Source organism: Dromaius novaehollandiae, chromosome 6, assembly GCF_036370855.1.
Source record: "Dromaius novaehollandiae isolate bDroNov1 chromosome 6, bDroNov1.hap1, whole genome shotgun sequence".
NCBI classification, from domain to species: Eukaryota; Metazoa; Chordata; class Aves; order Casuariiformes; family Dromaiidae; genus Dromaius; species Dromaius novaehollandiae.
This window is the reverse complement of record NC_088103.1, coordinates 32,278,564-32,296,870: the sequence shown is the minus strand read 5'-3', so window position 1 is coordinate 32,296,870 and position 18,307 is coordinate 32,278,564. Positions and strand designations below refer to the sequence as shown.

At 63.9% G+C, this 18,307-nt stretch overlaps 3 protein-coding genes across 4 annotated transcripts; 2 read left to right on the top strand and 1 right to left on the bottom strand.

Annotated features, from left to right (window-relative positions):
• The first annotated feature begins 404 nt into the window (after positions 1–404).
• Positions 405–8,575, top strand: PI4K2A (phosphatidylinositol 4-kinase type 2 alpha). Its single transcript, XM_026102897.2, has 9 exons — positions 405–877; positions 3,801–4,001; positions 4,269–4,400; positions 4,485–4,638; positions 5,333–5,394; positions 5,877–5,976; positions 6,249–6,382; positions 6,656–6,715; positions 6,862–8,575. The coding sequence occupies exons 1-9, from the start codon at positions 476–478 to the stop codon at positions 7,021–7,023; spliced, it is 1,407 nt and encodes a 468-aa protein (XP_025958682.2). The 5' UTR covers positions 405–475; the 3' UTR covers positions 7,024–8,575.
• Positions 8,576–8,761: 186 nt separating this feature from the next.
• Positions 8,762–10,709, bottom strand: AVPI1 (arginine vasopressin induced 1). Of its 2 annotated transcripts, none has more exons than XM_064514101.1 (3): positions 10,580–10,709; positions 9,001–9,292; positions 8,762–8,929 (listed from the first exon to the last, which is right to left on the bottom strand). In XM_064514101.1, exons 2-3 carry the CDS (start codon positions 9,279–9,281, stop codon positions 8,818–8,820), a joined length of 393 nt encoding a protein of 130 aa, XP_064370171.1. In that variant the 5' UTR covers positions 9,282–9,292; positions 10,580–10,709; the 3' UTR covers positions 8,762–8,817. The 2 variants fall into 2 exon arrangements, with proteins under 2 accessions (XP_064370171.1, XP_064370170.1); XM_064514100.1 differs by lacking the exon at positions 10,580–10,709 and adding an exon at positions 9,644–9,856.
• On the top strand, positions 10,281–13,098 carry MARVELD1 (MARVEL domain containing 1). Its single transcript, XM_026102926.2, has one exon. It carries the CDS (start codon positions 10,499–10,501, stop codon positions 11,024–11,026), a length of 528 nt encoding a protein of 175 aa, XP_025958711.1. The 5' UTR covers positions 10,281–10,498; the 3' UTR covers positions 11,027–13,098.
• Positions 13,099–18,307: the final 5,209 nt, after the last annotated feature.

Below are 18,307 nucleotides of genomic sequence, written 5' to 3'. Positions count from 1 at the left end.
TGCCACCCCAACCCCACCCCGGGCGCCGCCATCTTTGTGAAGGGCAGCGGGGGCGGAGAGTCCCCCGCATGCAACTGCAGAGCGGCCATCTTTGTGTGGGGCGCGGGGCCGCCTGGGCAGCCCGCGTAGGCTGGGTTTTCTGAAGAGGCGGCAGAAAAGCAGGGCTTTGGCATTACACGGCGTTGCGTGCATAAGGGGCCTTTTCGGTGCAGGACCGAAAAAGCCTGCAGAAAGCACCACCATGTGGCCCAGCTCGCAGGGCACACACTGAAACGGGGAAGAGCGGTGGGCAACGGGAGCGTCCCCATGGCAACGACGGTGGCCCGGAGGGCAGGGGGCCGGGCCAATGGGGAGCGGGCGCGGCGCGCGGGAGGGGCGTGGCGCGTGGCGGGCGGGCCAATGGGGCGCGGCGGTGGTGACGCGACGGAAGCGGCGGTCAGCTGACGGCGCGAGCCGCGCGGGCCCGGCGGGAGCGATGGACGAGACGAGCCCGCTGGTGTCGCCGGAGCGGGCGCAGGCCCCGGACTACGGGCTGCCCGGCGGCGCCGTGCGCGCCCCGCCGCCGCCCGCCGCCCCGCCGCCGCCGCCCTCGCCGCCCGGCTCCCCCGGCGGCCGCGACCGCGAGCGGCAGCCGCTGCTGGAGCGCGGCGCGCGCGGCCCCGGCGCGGCGGCGGCGGCGGCGCAGGCGCAAGCCCAGGCGGCGGCGGCGGCGGCGCAGGCCCAGGCGGCGGCGCAGCGGGAGCGGAACGACTTCCCCGAGGACCCCGAGTTCGCCGAGGTGGTGCGACGGGCCGAGCTGGCCAGCGAGCGCGGCATCTACCCCGAGCGCATCTCGCAGGGCTCCAGCGGCAGCTACTTCGTCAAGGACCCGCAGGGGGTGAGCGGCGCCTCGCGGGGGGGGGGCACCCCGGGGGGAGGGCCGCGCTGCCTCACAGGCCGAGGCGCCCCGTGACGCCGCTCCGGCTCCGCGGGCCGACCGGAGCGGTGCGGGGCGGCCCCCGGCTAGAAACGCTCCTGGGAGCGGTGGGGCTGGAGGAAGGCTCCCCCCTCCTCCCCAGCCCGCTTCTTCCTGCGGAGATCGACGTCTGCTGACCGGGGCGGCTTCAGCCCCAGGGCTGCGGCTTTGATGGCTGAACCGCTCCAGCCGGTGAGGCTGGAGCCAGAGTTTCCCCCGTGGGTGTGAGGCAGGCTGAATCGATGCAAAGTCCTCAGCGGAGCTGGTTCTCTTTAGATCTGCTCGGCAGCCATCGCCTAGTTGTGCGTGCACACAGGAGGGTTAACTGCCTTGTGACCTGCAGCGCCCAGCTCGACCCCTTGAGCGGCGGCTGCTTCCTGCGACTGCCTCGCTGCGTGCCTGCTGCGGTGCTCCCTGGGGAAGCAGGCCTGGGCTTGTCTGTCTCTCTTGTGCTCTGGCTCTTCTGCCCTAGGTGGAGCCTCGCTCCTGGGAGCTCCCACGGGCAGGTCCCGGCTGCGCTGTCTGTGGGGCAATGCAGAGTGTGAAACTTCCTTCTGTCCCCGCCTTGCCTCACATCTGCTCCCTCCTGTTGCCCAACAGGGGACGTGGTGGTGTTGCCGGCGTGGGAAGCTGGACAGTCTGCCCCAAGGGTGTAGGGCAGTGGTTGCCTGGCTGTAGGGAGAGGCATCCAGGCCCCAGTGGGGACTGATGGAGGAAGCGTACAAGGAGCCGAAGTCTGTGCACGCCTGACTGTGCCTGTGGCTGGCTCCCCTGGGCTGCCCTGCCGTGAGTGTGGCGTGTGTCTGGTTCCTGTGCTGCGTGTGGTCGCTGACCCCGCCTGCTGCTGGTGTGGGAGGGAGGGCAGTGCTGTGGTGGGCAGGTTGGAGCAGGGGGAGGGTTGAGGGCACTGAGGAAACCCTTTTTCTCCTGTAGAAAAGCGCCTGAGGTGGGGTCAGGCATGTCCTGTGCTTGCTCCCCTCTGGGAGGCTGAGGAGCTGACCTCTCCCAGCCGGGACCTTGTCTGATGTGCTTCCCCGCAGCCCGGGCGGCTGAGGTTACCCCAGCTGCTGGCTGGGCCGCTGGGCTGACTTGGCTCCCCCTGCTCTGCTGCTGGTGCCGGGCTGATCTGTTTTCACTGCTCCACGGTGCGCTGAGCAAGCTGCTTCCAAATCTGCCCCAGCACAGGGGGCAGATGCCTGAGAGGGGACACTGCTGCTCTGGTCCCTGCTGTGGGACTGTCCCTGCCCTGCTGGCCCGCGCTCTGCTGGACTTGCTCCCCAGGGCACAGTGCTCTGCGTTGCTGGAGCTCCCAGCCAGCCCGCTGCAGACTCCCATCCAAGGACGTGCAGGCTGCCCTGTGTCCTTACATGGAGGGTGGGAACGGGATTGTCCTCCTGCCTGTCCTCCGGGTCTTGGCCCGCTCTGGGAAGCGGTTCCTCTGTGCAACCCAGGGGTGGCTGAAGTGGTGCTGCTCCCTCAAGCCCTTCCCCTCCTTCTTCCCAGTAGCCCAAATCTTGCTCGCGCTTGCCCTGGGCTGGCCATGGGCCCTGGCAGGCAGTGGGGTGCCTTGGGGACGAGGCCCTGGGATCTCACGCTGAGATGCTGGGACCGGTGTCCTGCTTCCCCAAGCCAAGCTCCTGCCATGGTGAGGAAGTGCCACCCACTCAGGCCAGGGCCAGAGCCAGCTCTGGGGAGGAGGGACGGTCATGTGTGCTGCTGAGTCACCCTGCTGCAGGGGCTGCAAGCCGGGGCCACTTTGCAGCCCCTCCGAGGGGGCGAGCCTGGCTGCGGGGGCTGGCAGCCTTGCCCCAGCCCCGTCTCGGCTGCCCGGGTGGGAGACCTGGCCTGGTGACAGCGCAGTGCCTAGCACGTGGCCTTCACGCTCCCTGCAGCCATGGGGCTGTCTCTGCTGTGGGGTCGCTGAGCATGCGGCTGGAGCGAGGGGCTGGGGGTGCTGCTGGCACTAGCTGCTGCCTGGTTTGCTGATGGGTGGAGCTCCCTGCTCTGTCCTGCCCACAGCGAGCCCAGGACCCCTCGGCTGTGCCTAGCACAGAGCTTTGGGTCCCTCAGGGGTCTTAGAGCCACTTTGCTGCTTTGGCCCTGTGTCTTCTGAGCAGCTGAGGGGCAGCTCTGTCCAATGGATATTAGAGCCAGAGCGAGGATCTCCATCTCCCTCCCTTCTCCTGCATGGAGATACTGAGCAGCTGGGAGCAGTAGCTCTTCCCAGACATCCAAAGGTCACTGGATTGGTGCTGGAATATTTACCAGGGCGAGGGACAGCACTGTCAGTGGTGTCCTCTGGGACAGGGAGAGCGCTTTCTGGGTGCATGAGCCAGATACAAAGGTCTTTGGGCAGCGCTCTGCTTTCATGGGACGGGAAACCGGCTGGGGAAGGACCCTTCCCAGCCCCTGCCTCCCTCCTGGGAGCCGTGGGGTCTGCCTGGGCCCAGAGGCTGGCTACTGCCACTGGCAGTGGGTGCCTGGAGAATAACCCAGGGCAAAGGAAGAGTGACTGCCCCAGCTCCGGGGTGTGGGTTTCTTGCAGAGAAGAGCCCTGGGGTGCAGGTTTTTCCCCACTTGCAGTGGGTGAGGATGCCTGACAGGGTGATGAGCAGTGACCAAGCCTCCCTCCTGCTTCAGGAGGGAATCTCCTGGATCCGAGGTGGCCAATCAGCAGAAAGAAGTAGGGAAGGGCACAGCAGGGCTGGGTACTGCAGGAGGGTGGCTCGGCCGAGTCTGTTCTGTTCTGGCAGAGCCCATCCCTGCCGCAGGCTGGCCCAGGGGTGAGTGTCCTCACTCCCTAGCAGCTGCCCTGAGAGTCAGCCCTCTTCTCTCTTCTTCTCAGAAAATCATTGGTGTCTTCAAGCCCAAAAATGAGGAGCCCTATGGGCAGCTGAACCCCAAGTGGACCAAGTGGCTGCAGAAGCTGTGCTGCCCCTGCTGCTTCGGGAGGGACTGCCTCGTCCTGAACCAGGGCTACCTGTCAGAGGCAGGTGCCAGCCTTGTGGACCAGAAACTTGAACTCAACATTGTTCCCCGCACAAAGGTGAGGGGGCTGCTGCTGGGCTCTCGTTCCAGGGATGCTTTTATGTGTTCCTGCCCAGCTGCGCTTGGGCCTTGTCTTGTGGCACTGTTAACCTTGGAGATCTTGTGTTGAGAGCTCTGGGCCGTGACTGTTCCTGCTCAGGTTCCTGCGGGGAACCTGCTGCTGAGCAGAGCTGTGGGAAGGGCTGTGCCTTGGTTTTATCACAAGGTCTCTGGGGCCTTGGTGCCCCAGTTGCCCCAGCTGACTGGTGTGTTCATGTCTCCTCAGGTGGTGTATCTGGCCAGTGAGACCTTTAACTACAGTGCCATTGACAGAGTGAAGTCCCGAGGAAAGAGGTTGGCCCTGGAGAAGGTGCCGAAAGTCGGCCAGCGCTTCAACCGCATTGGTCTGCCACCCAAGGTAGGGCTCCCAGGCTATGTGTGTGTCTGTCACTGCCTTTCCCCCCGCTGCTGCCTTCTGTAACCCACCCGCTCCTCGCTTCAGGTGGGCTCCTTCCAGCTCTTTGTGGAAGGCTACAAGGATGCCGACTACTGGCTGCGGCGGTTTGAGGCTGAGCCACTCCCTGAGAACACCAACCGGCAGCTGCTGCTGCAGTTTGAGCGGCTGGTGGTGCTGGACTACATCATCAGGAATACAGGTAGGGCCGGCCGCCGGGCTCGGGGCGCTGCCAGCTCCTGTCCTGCCAGCTAGAGAAAAGGGATGCAGGCAGGGCCTTGGCAGCTCTTCCCAGCACCCAAATCTGTATAAACACCACTTGGTTGCTGTCAAATGGCAGCTGCCTCTGGGATGGAGCACAGCGGCTGTGGCTGCCCACCAGCATGGCCGTACTCTGGCTGTAAGCCTGTATGTTCTGGGAGCTCTGGAGGCCAGTGCTGGGGTGAATGTTTGTCAGCTGCAAGGATCCCAGGTCATCCAGGGACCCTGCACCAAGCCCCTGACTGTGCTGCAATATCTCAGCTTGTGCTGGGCCTCCCAGATTCATTATGGGCTGGAAGGGTTATGGGCTGGGGCAGCACTCCTGGGCTGGCAGGCCGACCTTCCTCTGTGCCTCTCCTGAGAGCTGGGAATACCAGGACCTCTTTAGTTTCCTCTTTAGTTGCGTGGGGGTTGATGGGGCTTCCCAGGGCTGCAGCAGGCCCAAGGGCTTTGGTGTGGAGTTTGGGTAGGAGAAGTCTGTCTAGCCTGTCTCATTTCTGGGTCAGAGGAGGAGTAATTTTCTGCCCATAATGTGTGGCAATCCATCCCGCTGTGGCTGGGGTGTTGGGAGGGCTCTGGAGAGCCTGGTGCAGGTGGGCCTCTGTGCTCATGTGGCTGGTTCTCTCTCCCTGCAGATCGAGGTAATGACAACTGGCTCATCAAGTATGACTGTCCCCTGGACAGCGCAGGCGTGCGGGTGAGTGGCTCTTCCTGGGCAGGGACTCCGCAGGGCTCGTCTGCTGCTTGCAAGCTGGCTGCCTGGCAAGCAGGCAGGGGATTTCCCAACTGGCTTGGGCTTCTGAGCACGCGGAGGCCTGGTCTTGTCTCCTGGGCCTTTCTCTGCCCTCTGCGTTGGTGGTTTGTGGTCTAGTGAGACTTTGTGGGGATGCAGCTGGGTTCTCTGGGGGGAATTGGTGCTGATGTGTTGCTGGATGTGAGACCTGCATGTTCTTGAGGTGGCGGGGGGAGCTTTGTCCCCTTCCTTCCTGCCTGGAGGAGACAGCAGCTGCCCTAGCATCTGTCCGTGATGCCTGCTTGTGGGCAAGGGGCTGTGCTGTGGGTGAGAGGCTGCCGTGCCTGTGGTAGGGTCTAAGAGCCTGGCAGCAGTGCCGCAGGGTGCGGGAGAGGGACTGTCCCTGCTGGGGTCTCCCTTGTGACTGGTGCTCCTCTTCCTTCCAGGACAGTGACTGGGTGGTGGTGAAAGAGCCCATCATCAAGCTGGCTGCTATAGACAACGGCTTGGCCTTTCCCCTGAAACACCCAGACTCCTGGAGAGCATGTGAGTACCTTGGGCTGTGCTGGGGCACCGTGGGGAGCCCTGCAGCACTGTGCTGTGTGGCCGTGGGGCATCCAAAAGGACTGGAGAGAGGCAATGGCTAGGGCTGCCCCCCTGCAAATGTTCTGCATGCACAGACAGGTGCACAGACAGGTGTAGGAGGTGGGTGCTGGACCCTGAGTCCCAGACACATGTGATTCAGCACCCAGGAGCACATGGCACCTTCATCTTGCTGAGGTGCACCTGGCTCTAATGTCTCCTGCTTCCTTCTGCAGATCCCTTCTACTGGGCATGGCTACCCCAGGCCAAAATTCCCTTTTCACAGGAGATCAAGGACCTGATTCTTCCCAAGATCTCAGACCCCAATTTTGTCAAGGACCTGGAGGAAGATCTGTATGAGCTCTTCAAGGTGAGCTGAGAGGAGATGAGGATGGCTTGGAAGAAGGAGGAGCAAGGGTGGTGTTGAGCTCCCTCTAAAGGCTGTGGGGGACAGAAGGGTGGCCAGGCTCCTTGTAAGTTGTCTCGGGTTAGAGTTATCCCTCTGCCAAGAGCTGAGGATAGGGCATGGGGAGAAGCAGGAAACCTGTGGGACAGGAGAAGAGAAGCTCGCTGGGGAAACGGGCATCTCTTAAGTTGTGTGGCGGAAGGTAGATCCCACTGTGTTCATTGCTGTCTCTTGCAGAAAGACCCGGGCTTTGACAGGGGACAGTTTCACAAGCAGATTGCTGTCATGAGAGGCCAGGTAAGCTGTGTGTTAGGGGAGGCAGATGAGTGAGTCCTTGTCCTGTCTGGGTATCTGAAAGGGGTGCTGAGGTGGCAGCTCCCTGCTGCTTTGCCCGCTGTCACTCCAGAGGGGAGGCTCAGGCTTTCCTCTGTTGTGCCGTACAGATTTTGAACCTGACTCAGGCGCTGAAAGATGGGAAGAGCCCCCTGCACCTAGTCCAGATGCCACCTGTGATTGTGGAAACGGCACGTTCCCACCAGCGCACTGCCAGCGAGTCGTATACACAGAGCTTCCAGAGCCGGAAGCCTTTCTTTTCTTGGTGGTAGCTGTGGGAGCCGCGGGCAGGGCTCGGCCACCTCGGACTAGCACTGCGAGAGGAGCCGGGTGCCTGCTGGCTCCTGCAGCCAGGACTCGATGTTCTGGGAAAAGCAGGCAGGTGGGGCTGGAGGAACCTGCAGCTGGAGCGGAGGAGCCAGGCAGGTTGGGCATGGCCCCCCTTCAGCTCTGTCCGCGCTTGGTGCTGTGCGTGTGCAGCCCTGCGTGGGGAGGAGCCCAGCGGGAGGTGGGGAAAGCGGCTGCAAGCCTTGGCTGACTGGGACCCTGCCCGTGCGTCCCTCCCTTGGCCTGCGAGCGGTCCTGAGCATGCCTGCTTGTGGCTGGAATTAGCAGGGTGCCCGCTGCCGGGGCCAGGATCCGTCCAGCCCTTCGCACCAGTTGCTAGCCCTCCTCTTCCCTGCTGTGCCTGCCGCTGGCTCCCAGGCTGGGAAGGCCTGGTGTGGGTTATCCTGTCCCCAAGGATGTGCTGTACTCATCCTTTTCTCTCCTCTGCCCTGACCCCACGCACGCTGCTTTCCTCAGGGGGAGTTCCTGCTGCTCGCTGGCGCAGCGGGGACCGTAATGAATGGCTGTTCTCTGGCTGGGGGCCGGGGCGGAGGAGGGAGATGTAGGAGGGAGGACTGCTGCTCTAGCCTGCTCCCTGGGGCTGACTGGGATGCTGTTAGACACTAGAGGGAAGGAGGTGCTTGCTGGTCCTTGTGGAAAGTGGGCAGCTCTGGGGGGTGCTGGAGCCTGGCCCTCCTCCCTGCAGGTGTGGTGCCTGCAGGAGCTCACCTGGCCCCTGGGGGAGGAGGCCAAGGCAGGGTGCGAGCAGCCCCTCGCTTGCTGGTCCCAGTCAATCCATTCTGTCAGGTCTGTCTCTACAGCTGCTCTTGCTTGGCTTTTGCCCCTGCTCCTAGCCAGCTCCCTGGCTGCTGTGCAGCTGGGGCCAGGCCCGCCAGTGTGCCCCCAGCCTCGCTCATGCCTCGGTGCCCCTGAGGAGGAGGGGGTGGCTGGAGAAGTCCTTCCTGCTCGGTGGGTGGGAGCTGCATTCAGGGAGCACACGAGGTCTAGCAGAGGCTCCTAGCTGCCCCAGTGCTGACAATCTTGAGGGCTTAGTGCAGGCGTGTGGGGCAGCAGGTTCCCCTTTCCCCAGAAGCTGCTAAGCTGTTGTATAAAATGGTACCAGGGCTGCTGCCTGCATCTGCTTGCCTGGAGCTGAGGCTTCTCCCACTGCTGGGGGAAGCTGGCGGGAGGCCTTGCTGTCCTGCTTGCCTGTGTGGGGGTAGGGGGTGAAGGCTGGCTGGGTGCTGCTGCTTCAGCCCCAGGGGGGAGAGCAGCTCCATTGTCTCTAGCGAGGTGGAGGGGACTCAGGGCTGGCTACGCTTGTGCAGGGGGAAGGATGCTGCAAGCACAGAAGGGGGAGGGGGAAGAGATCCTGGCTCCCTGGCCAGGCCTGGCTACACCTCCACCTGACCTGAAATGTATTGTTCTAATGCACTGTAGAAATGTATGTAATGTATTTAAACCATGCAACCGTCTGAATAACAGAGCTGCCGTTCAGCTGGCCTCCTGTTTGTCTCGGCAGCAGCTAGGAGCAGGGCAGGGTGGGCCTTGTATCGGGCCGAGCATGATGATCTGCACCGAGGTCCTGAGCCCCGGGGGCGGGGCTGCAGGTGGGCAGGGCTGGCACGGGGCTCCAGGATCGAGGTGCCCAGGGCAGGGCACAGCTACAGAGCTTCACGCAGCCACCACCATCCACCTTTATTAGCCATCTCACCCACATCCACCACACTTAGTGTCCTTCAGGGGCCCGGGCTGGGCAAACGCTGCTCTCCGGGGACCCACTGTCCAGGGGGCAGGCAAGCCCAGCTCCTGGCTGCCCCGCGGCTGCTCTCGGGCTCCTGCTCGCCGATCCTGCAGGGGAAGAGGTGTGTGAGGGCGGCGGAGCCCGGCCGCGGCCCCCCCGGCCCCCGGCCCGCACCTACCGCAGGCGGCCAAAGCGCTGCAGCGCCGCCGTGCCGCCGCCGTCCCGGGCCGGCCGCCGCCGGAGCCGCCGCAGGGCGCGCGCCATGCGCTGCTGGCCCGCGTAGCGGCAGACGAGGCGGGCGCGCTCCTCGGGCCGCTCGGCGCCGCCGCTCCGGAACAGGCTCCGCAGCTCCGGCAGCCCCACGCCCTGGAAGATGTTGGCCGAGGCCCGCTTGCGGCCGCGGGCCGCCGGCGGCGCCCGCCCCGGAGGGTCGCACACCACCGAGGCCGGCGTGCCCATGGCCCCGGCCGCTGCGGGCACCGAAGAGACGGCGTGAGGCTCCGCTCCCGCGGGGGCCGGCACAGATCTGCCGTGCCGGGGCCGCGGGGACTCCGCTCCCTCCCCGGCTAGGAAGGGCGGAGGCGGCCGCGCCGCGGCGGCGGGGCGCACCAGAGCCCGGGCCACCAAGGCGGGCAGGGCGCCAGCCAGCCGCCCGGCGTCACGGCGCAGGAATGCGGGCCGCGCCGCGGCTCAGGCCGGTGCACGCAGCTCCCGGTCCCGCCCCTGCCGCTGCCCCCCTCCCGCGGCGCTCCGCCCCGCCGTGACCCACTTTCCCCCCGCCGCCCCGCGCCCACCGGGGCCGGGCGGCCCCTCGCACGCACCTGGCGGCCGCCGGCGCGGCTCCCCCGTCCCGCTGCTGCGCTACTACTGGCGGCAGCTCAGGCCGGCTCGGCGCCGTCCGCCGCGGCGCCCGGGGCTGCTCCAAGCCGCCACCGCCGCCCCGGGACCCCGGCGCCGCCGCGCGCCCCTTTCATTCACCCGCCGGGCCCGGCCACGCCCCCGCCGCAGCGCCGCCAATCCGCGCCCGCCCGCCGCCGGCCCGCCGGCCCGGCCAATGGGCGCGCAGGGGCGAGGCCGGCCCCGCCTTTCGGGGGGAACACGTGGCGCCAGTGACGTCAATGAGGTGAGGGAGGCGGGGAGCCCCAGGGGCGTGGCCGGCGCGGCCCCGCCCCGGGGTGGGGCCCGCGTTGCGTAACAGCGAGGGGGGAATCCCGGGTGACGTAGGAGGAGTCTCGGCTTGTGGGGTTCGCGCGCGGCCCCGTCCCGGGCAGCGGCGCCGCGGCGGCGCCCCGGGGACCCCGCGCTGTTCCCGCCCGGGGCCCCAGTCTGCCCCCGTCCTCCCCCGGGGACCCCGCACCGGTTCCCCTCGCGGGGCGCTGCCGCCCAGGGCTGCCCCGGCCGCGGCCCCGCTCCCGCTCCCCGCGGGCGGAGCCCGGGCACCGGCGCTGCCGGGGGGCTGCGCCCGCTGCCGGCCGCGGCGGCTGGCCCGGCCCTGGCGAGGCGCGCGGCGCGGCGGGAAGCAGAGGCGGGACAGGGGAGGGGAGGGGAGAGGCCCCGCTCGGGGAGGACCGTTAAGCGCCAGATGTTTGGCAGCAGCGAGCAGCAGAAGTCGCTGCCGGGGCAGAGCGGGCCGTGAGCGCGCTCTCGCAGCGGAGCGGCGCAGCCAGGGCCCCGCCATGGCCCGCACGGCTCCGCCGTCCGTGCCGCCCCCGCCGGGGCCGGCGGCCCGCGGCTCGCTGAGCCTCCACCGCGCCTACCTCCGCAGCCCGCTGGGCCTGCTGCGCCTGGGGCAGCTGGTGATGGGCGCCGCCTTCTGGGTCACCGTGGCGGCTCACAAGTACGAGGGGGCGGCCCACTTCGCGCTCTTCGCCGCCGTCCTCGTCTGGCTCCTCACCCTGGCCCTCTTCGGGCTCAGCCTGCTGGGGCGCTGGGCGCTGGTGCCCTGGCTCGGCTCCCGCTGGCTCCTCACCAACCTGGTGCACGACCTGCTGCTGGGCGTGGGGCTCTACGCGGCTGCCACTGGCATCATGGGCTACAAGGCCGGACGCAAAAGCTACTGCAGCCTGCCTGGCTACAGCCAGCGCTGCCTCTATGGCGCCTACCTGAGCGCCTCGGTCTGCGGGGGCATCGCTGCCTGCCTGTACCTCTTCTCCGGGCTCTACTGCCTCTCACGGCGCTGCCGGGACCAGCGTGACATCGTCTGAGACCCTGCGGCGCTCAGCTCCCCTTCTCCTCTCGCGTGGACGGACCGCAGCCCTTCTTCTGGACAAAGCGACCCTGCTGCCCCATCCCCTCCTGGCTGACTGCACCGCGCTTCCTCCAGAGACTCCTGCACAGATGGATGGACAGACGGACAGAGGCCTTCCCTGGAGCACAGCTTCCCCTGTACCCTGCCAGGACAGCACGGACGCCCCCACCGCTGCACAGACGCCTCTCCTCCCCGATGGATGGATGGATGGATGGACAAAGGCTATCGCAAGCCAAAGGACTCAAGTAGAGACCCCCTAGGAGGGACCCCAGCTCCCGGGAGCCCCACGGTGTCCCCCGCCCAGCACCCCTGCCCCAGGCCTTGCAGATGCCGTGCGCTCAGGTGGGTGCCAGCCCTGTCCCCGGGGTGGGGGGAGCCTGGGTCTGGGGGAGCTGAGCGAGCAGTTGCGGTCCACAGCGGGGCTGGGTAGGCACAGTCCCCATGAGCCGCTCCCAGCTGCACGGTGTCGCCGCAGCTCCCAAATGGAGGCTCTGGTCTCCGCTTCCCCAGCCTGGGCCCCTCCTCCTGTCTGGCCTGAACACGTCTGCATCTTCCCGGGGCCCGCGGGGCCAAGCCTCTCCCTGCCCCGCGCTGTCCCGCGGCTGCCGAGATGCCCCAGATCCCATGCCGGGCGCTGGGCCTGCAGCTGGCCCCAGTGTCGCCCTGGCCCCCGCCACGCTGTCCTGCCCGGGGGCCTGAGCCCCCGTGGGACAGCGGTGCCTTGTCGCCACCGGCGGCCAGCTCTCTCCGCTGCAGGGAGGAAGGAGACGAGCTGGGTGCATAGTCTGGTCTGGGACAGGGGGAAATCCCTCCGGGCCTGGGGTTCACGCTGTCCCGGGATGGAGACCCCGGGGAGGAAGAGAGTTTTTGTCACCCCCGCCTGGTGCTCGCTGCCTCTGCCCTGTCTTTTGGGCTGGGTCTGCGTTGCCAGAGAGGGGCACAGGGATGCTGCTTGCTCCCTTGTACCCCTGCAAGGAGTTTCGTGGCGCTGATCCCACCTTACGCCGAGACCCGCTGCGCCTGTGAGCCTGGCCTCTGGCCTGGCTGCTCCAGCAGAGACGGGCACGGCCCCGTCGGCAGCCCGGGAGATGGTGCGGCGGCCTTGCCTGCCGCCCTGCCTGCCTCTGCGGTGCTCGGTTTGGATGTGGGGGCACATGACGGGCTCCCGAGCACCCGTGGGGTCCGGGACTCGTCCCACTGCGGCACGGGGCGGCTGGGGCTGCTGTCCAGGCCCAGCCCGAAACTCCAGTTTACACTGATCATCCTGGAAAACTCTTGCCTGGGGACTCTGCGGCTGCACCTCGGGGGCCCTGCACTGGCTGGAGGCCGCGGCAGGGCGGAGGGAGGGAGGGGAGCCCACAGAGTGGAGGAGCCTCCCGCCTCTCCCGTGGTGACGCCATGGCCCCGAGCCCAGGACGGGCGACCTGGGAGGCTGCTGGGACACCGCCAGGCTCTGAGAGCGGGAGCAGAGGGTGGCGGGACGCGGGGCCAGCCCTGGAGCAGCCTCTGCACCTCAGCAGGTGCCAAATCCCACGGGCTCCGTTTGGGGCCGGCTGTGGGGAGCAGGAGCTCTGGGGCCATGGAGGCTGGGAATCAGTGCAGGAGCCCCACGCAGGGGTGGCTCTGGCCATGCGTCCTCCTCGCTGCTGCCTGCTCAGGATCAGGGTGGAGAGCAGCAGCGTGATCCCCTCCGGGATCGCGGGGCATCTGGGGCTGGTGCTGGGTCACTGTCTCCCTCGGGAGGTGCTGTCCCAGCCTCGGAGGCCCCCGGACCACCTCCCCTTCCCTGGGCAGGACGTGCTGACCCTACCCCATGTGTCAGGGCTGGTCCCGGACACGGCCTGCCCCTGGGTGCCCCCGAGCAGCCCAGCATGGCTTGGGCTGCCCAGGACGCCCCCCAAACCCTGTGCTGCCACTAGTGCCTTCTCCCAGCTCCCCAGCCCTGCCTGTCGCGCCCGGCTCTGTCCCGCTCCAGCCCCTTCGCTGGTGTCTATAAATTCATCTTCCGAATAAAGCAACGTTGGCGCACGCTGCATGTCTGCGCTTTGTGCCGGGGCTGGGCCCGGCGGCAACGGGCTCTGTGCTGGGGTCGCACCCAGCTCGGCCCCCCCAGCCCTTGGGCCGCCTTGCCAGGGGCGCGAGGCCCCGCGTGTGCTCTGGGGTCACTCCCTGGTGCTGAGGCCAGCGCTCCCCGGTCGAGGGCTCGCAGCCCCTGCGCACCCCCTGCCTGGCTGTGGCAACCCGGGGGCTGCTGGCCCTGGTGCGCTGCTCACGGGGGCGCCGGCTCCGGCACCTCCCGCAGCCCCGTCCTGGCACCATCCCTGGGGCTCGGTGGCCACGGGGAGGGGGGACCGGACGCGGCTGCGTTCCCGGGGGCCGCCTCGCTGCCGCCCCACGGGGCTGAAAGGGCTGTCTGTCCCAGGGCCGGGCCCCGCGCCCACGCTGCCGGCCCTCCGGAGAGCTCGGGGCAGGCTGGGGGCATCCGGCCTCTCCCGGGGCTGTGGGCACAGCTTCATCTGGGTCCATACGCAGCACGCGCTGGGATGGGAGGTGCATGCGAGGCAGTCGGCGTGTTTGAGCCGTGACCATTACTGCGTACTACGTGACATGCAAGAGCTTATTAGCAAAACTACTACGTACCCGCCTAATAAAATGATTACAACAAACATTATACTTTATAAAACCAGAGAACCTGAATGCCCAAATATTCCAGAAAACCATGTCCACAAGGAACAGCTGTCATTTTAATTTTTTTTTTTTATGTCTTCATGTATTTTTAGGTATGTGAGTACAACATTCTTTACCAGTTGGGGCACAAACGTTGCCTTTTGCAGCTAGGATGAAATCAAGTGCCATCCGATTTTGTAATACCCTTTGCTGTATTGCTGACACTTGAGCAGTAAGGGCTGTTACAGCTTCACCCATATGATTAGCCATCTCTTCTAAAACTAGTGCTAACTTTTTAATTGGTTTTATATTCCGTCCTGTGCCCTAGATAGGAAAAAGGATGGAAAAGAATTTCCCTGTTTCTGTAATGGCTCTTATCTGGCATCACGTTAGCAGGGAACAAACCCATGTCAAAGGCTCATGCTACGGGACTTCTTTGAGGACTTTCCCCTCGATTCAGGGCCCAGGCTGCATCCCACAATCCCTGCCTCCAGCTGGAGTCCTGCTGACGCCCTTCCGGCTGTTTTTTCAGTGGACCATCCCATCACTCCACCGCTGCGTTACTCTGTGGGTGGCGCAGGATGTGGAAGGGCTGTTTAACCCTATGTTGCTCACACCATTTATTTACTTTATTCTTAAAATGTGGGCTGCTGCTGGATTGAATTTCCGAGGAAAATTCCAATTTCCCCCAAACCACCTACCTGGTGCATGGCATGCTGCACCGTGCCGGCTGAGCCATTCCTGGCCCACCAGCGACTCCCACCCCGGGCGGCTCCGTGGCTGCCCCATGCTGGGGCAATGCCCATACAAGCCACTTGGCATAGTTCCCATGTACCTCGGTTGTTCCTCAAATTACTCCGCTCTCGCCCTTTATAGATGACGTCTTTCCGATCGTTACACAAATTGCAATTAGTCACAGCATCCTGAGCTTTGAGGAACTGGCCGCCCTCGCCAGGCTGTGTCAATGCAGACCGCATCCCCCAGGATGCCCCAACCATTCAGGCAGCCCCGGGCCGAGCCAGCTGGAGCTGAGCTGGTTTGGGCACCCCTCGAGCCGAAGGGCTATTTTGGCTGGCGGGTCAGCCCCAGTGTCCCACCTAGCGGCAGGAGAAGGGATCTTGTGCCGGGCTGCTCCTGTGCCATGCGGGAAATGTGCTCCCACAAAGACCTTTCCCAGACGCTGGTTCCCTACCAGGTGCCGGTGCCGGGTCCCCAGCCACTGCGTTGCACCCACCCACGCTGTGTGCAACTATCCGGGCAGCCTGTTGTAGAGCTGACCAGCTGGCTTGCAGCTCTGCCCGCCGTGCACACCCCTCTGGGTGCTGTAAAGCTCTCACCAGTGGCTACTGCTACTACAGCCGCTGGCCCTTGCCAGTGGCCCTTGACTCCCTGCACCCCGTCCGGCTTATTAGGGTCCAGATGAGGTGCTTCGATGGGCGAGCTGGCGGTTCAGCGTACTCCTGGGGCGTGGTGCCCCTTGCTCTCTCCTCGGTAAGTTCATTAGCAGCCACACTGCCATCGCCTGAGGCCCTGTGGGGAAGACATGGAGCCCATCGCTGCACAGCGAGCTGACATGCTGCCCCCAAAGGTAAAGACCACCTACCACAGGTTTCAAAATAGGCTGGAGTAGTCGGAGGACTACCTCGCACTCCATCAGGGCAGTATAAACCCCTAGCGATACTTTTTCATGGACTGTAAAATTCTTTTCGGCATTTTGCCAGGGTTTAGAGGCAAAGGTGATGGGCTGGTCCAGGCCACTGGTGAAGCTTCGCTGCCGGAGGCCCCGGTGGGCTCCCTTTCCCCCATCATCACCCGTGGTGCGAAGGGTTGTGTTGGGTGACCGGCCCTAGGGACGGGTGTATGCTCACCTCTCCCTTCAGAGAGGAGAAGGCTGCTTCCCGTTCGGGACCCCAACTCCTTTCACTAGATTTCTTAAGGAGATTATATCAGGGTCGGGCTATGATACTAAAACCTGGGACGTGTGTTCGCCAAACCCCCAATGTGCCCAAACCCCTTCTCAATTCCTTTTTGCTGCTGGTGCTGGGAGCTGATGCAAGGATCTTAAAACCGATCCGGAGATGACGTTCTCTCCACCAATCCATCGAGCACCTAAAAGGTAATTTCCTGGGTAGGTCCCTGATGCTTCTCCATAGCAATTTCTATCCCTACTGCCTGTCAGTGCAAGACAACTAAATCCAGCGCCTGTTGCACCTCCTCGCCTGTGCTTCCTCCTGGAAAGATACCATCAATGTATTGTAACACCGTTAGCCCTGGGGGTGTGGGTAGTTTCTCCAGTTCCTTGGCTGGCTGCACGTGAGCCAGAGCAGCGCTGTGTTCATAACCTTGGGGTAACCGTGAGCAGGTACGCTGTATCCCTTGCCAAGTAAAAGCAAACTTGTTTTCATCTTGTTCTGGGCTGGGAACTATGAAAAGTGAATCTTTAATATCTGCAGCAGCCATCCAAATAAAATTTCCTGACTGAATCTTTGCACTAATCTCGGGAAGGCTGGGAACAGTGGCCGTAAGGGGTTGGGTGGCCACGTTTAACTTAAGATCATCTTCGGTTGACCTCCACGTCCCATTCTTCTTTTTTACAGGCCATACGGAGAGTTACACAGGGAAGCAGCTTTGATTATTATACCCCTCCCCTCCAGTTCTTTAATCAGACTAATTATTGGTTTTACTGCATCAATAGAAATACTATATTGTGGGGCAATTATGCAACTATCTGGCAAGGGGAAAACCATCCAAAGCAGTGATACTGTCTTAATGGGCACAATGGCATTATCATTTATTGGGTTTCCTACTTCTCATTTTCCCCAGCTATCTATCCAGCGTCATCCTCACAAAACGTCCATGTCTGAGTTATTCACATGCACCAGTAACAAAGTGGGACGTACTATCTTCCTGTTAGCCCAGACTAATTTCACTTTCCCTACTGGGTAAGCAGTCACCTTCCCGTTTACCCCCCAAATTGAGACACTCTGTTGAGAGAGGAGGAGCTCCCCGATATTCACGGCTATTAACCACTGAGGCGCGCGCCTCTGTATCCACTAGAAAACCCACATGGGATTGTTCACCTACTTGGACTGCTGCTGTTGGGGACACCGAAAAGAAGCCCGCACCTTCGCTGCCAGGGCCCCTCTATTGGTTTCCCAGAGACTCCCCTGGCTCCTCGGTAAAAGTGGTTTGGTCCTGATCTGGCCCGCTGCTCATCCTGTGATGCCTTCGGGCCGGAGCGGTGCTCAGTGGTGTTGCCCCCGGACCCAGACCTGGATGGGTTGCCGTGGGGGTCAGGTCAGGACAGCTGCCAACCGGCACAGCCTGGTGCTGGGGAGACCACGGATAAGTTCAGGTGCCAAAGGTGTCTCGATTACCCAGCCTGGCTTGATTTTCTGCTTTCTCCATAACCAAGGGCTGCAGCTTACCCTCTAAGTATTTAAGTCAGCAGCTTAGTTCAGCAGCTCTGTTTGCCCGTACAGCCTTCTCTGCCTCTGCTTCCTTACATTTCTGTTCTGTGGCTTCGCGTTGGCTCTCTACGTCCTTGCGGTGCTTTGTCGCAAACCGTAAACAGCTACCCAGCAACCAGCATAACGCATCTGGCCCTTTCCCTTTCTCCAGCTTTCCCTTCTTCCTCCAGTCACAAAACTCTTCCCGCACCATGACAGGGTCCCTCTGAAGGCTCTCAATCCATTCCCTCTTCCAGCATGGGTTTTCCCAGCTCTCCCCAGAGAAAGCATCCACCAGTTTATCCCAACAGGTACCCGGTTGGTCCCGCACCATGTCATCCTCGATGCAAAGGGCCAAGTGGTATTGGAGAGGCTTCCCTTTCCTCTCGTTGGCTTGGACCATATCTAAAAGGCTGAGGGAGGAATAGAGGGGCCTGAACGACAGTCCTGGCGTCCTTGTGTCCTCCTGGGCCACCCGCACCCAGGGGCCACCTTATACCAAGACTGCACCAGCAAGCCAGATACGGCCATCGAACCAGGCTGAGCACTAGGAGCCCAGCAGTGTCACTCCCTTAACGACAGGACTTCCCACTCCTGACGCCCAGAAGCGCGGCGTGATGCCCGCCAACTTGTTCGCGTGCTCACTCACGCAAGGGGCACCGCAAAGGAGCATGGGCTCCTGGTGCCGCATGACCGTCAATTGTACATGTGCATTGCTCACTCCCACGCTGCAATCTCCCAGCTCAACTCACTGTAGCCAAGCCCTACAAAGCAAACTACACGCGCCCTGGGTTCACAGCTGCGTGCAGATCATGCGGCCACGCCAGGCCGTGCTGGCGTGGGGCCGTGGACCAACTGGGCCCAGGCACTGGCAGAGCCACCCCCAGCTGCACCAGGGCCAGGCAGAGCCAGGAGTGGGAGCAGGGGCAGGTCCAGACCAAGCTCTGTGTGCAGACTGGCCCCAACTGAGACAGAGCCCTGGAGCGAGATCAGACCCGGATCCAGACTGAGCCTGAGACTGGGATCAGGCTTGGATTGTGACTGAGCCACAGGTCCAGACTGGACCTGGACTGGGACTAGCTCTGGGCTCAAACTGCACCCAGATTGGGACTAGTCTTGGA

Excerpts from the sequence above, each read along its gene's own strand:
- AVPI1 (XM_064514101.1), bottom strand. The coding sequence starts at position 9,281 with ATGGGCACGCCGGCCTCGGTGGTGTGCGACCCTCCGGGGCGGGCGCCG. Across the intron at positions 8,930-9,000 it reads CAGCGCTTTGGCCGCCTGCG|GATCGGCGAGCAGGAGCCCG; the intron begins GTAGGTGCGGGC and ends CTTCCCCTGCAG.
- MARVELD1 (XM_026102926.2), top strand. The coding sequence starts at position 10,499 with ATGGCCCGCACGGCTCCGCCGTCCGTGCCGCCCCCGCCGGGGCCGGCG.
- PI4K2A (XM_026102897.2), top strand. The coding sequence starts at position 476 with ATGGACGAGACGAGCCCGCTGGTGTCGCCGGAGCGGGCGCAGGCCCCG. Across the intron at positions 4,002-4,268 it reads ACATTGTTCCCCGCACAAAG|GTGGTGTATCTGGCCAGTGA; the intron begins GTGAGGGGGCTG and ends ATGTCTCCTCAG. Across the intron at positions 6,716-6,861 it reads TTGCTGTCATGAGAGGCCAG|ATTTTGAACCTGACTCAGGC; the intron begins GTAAGCTGTGTG and ends TGTGCCGTACAG.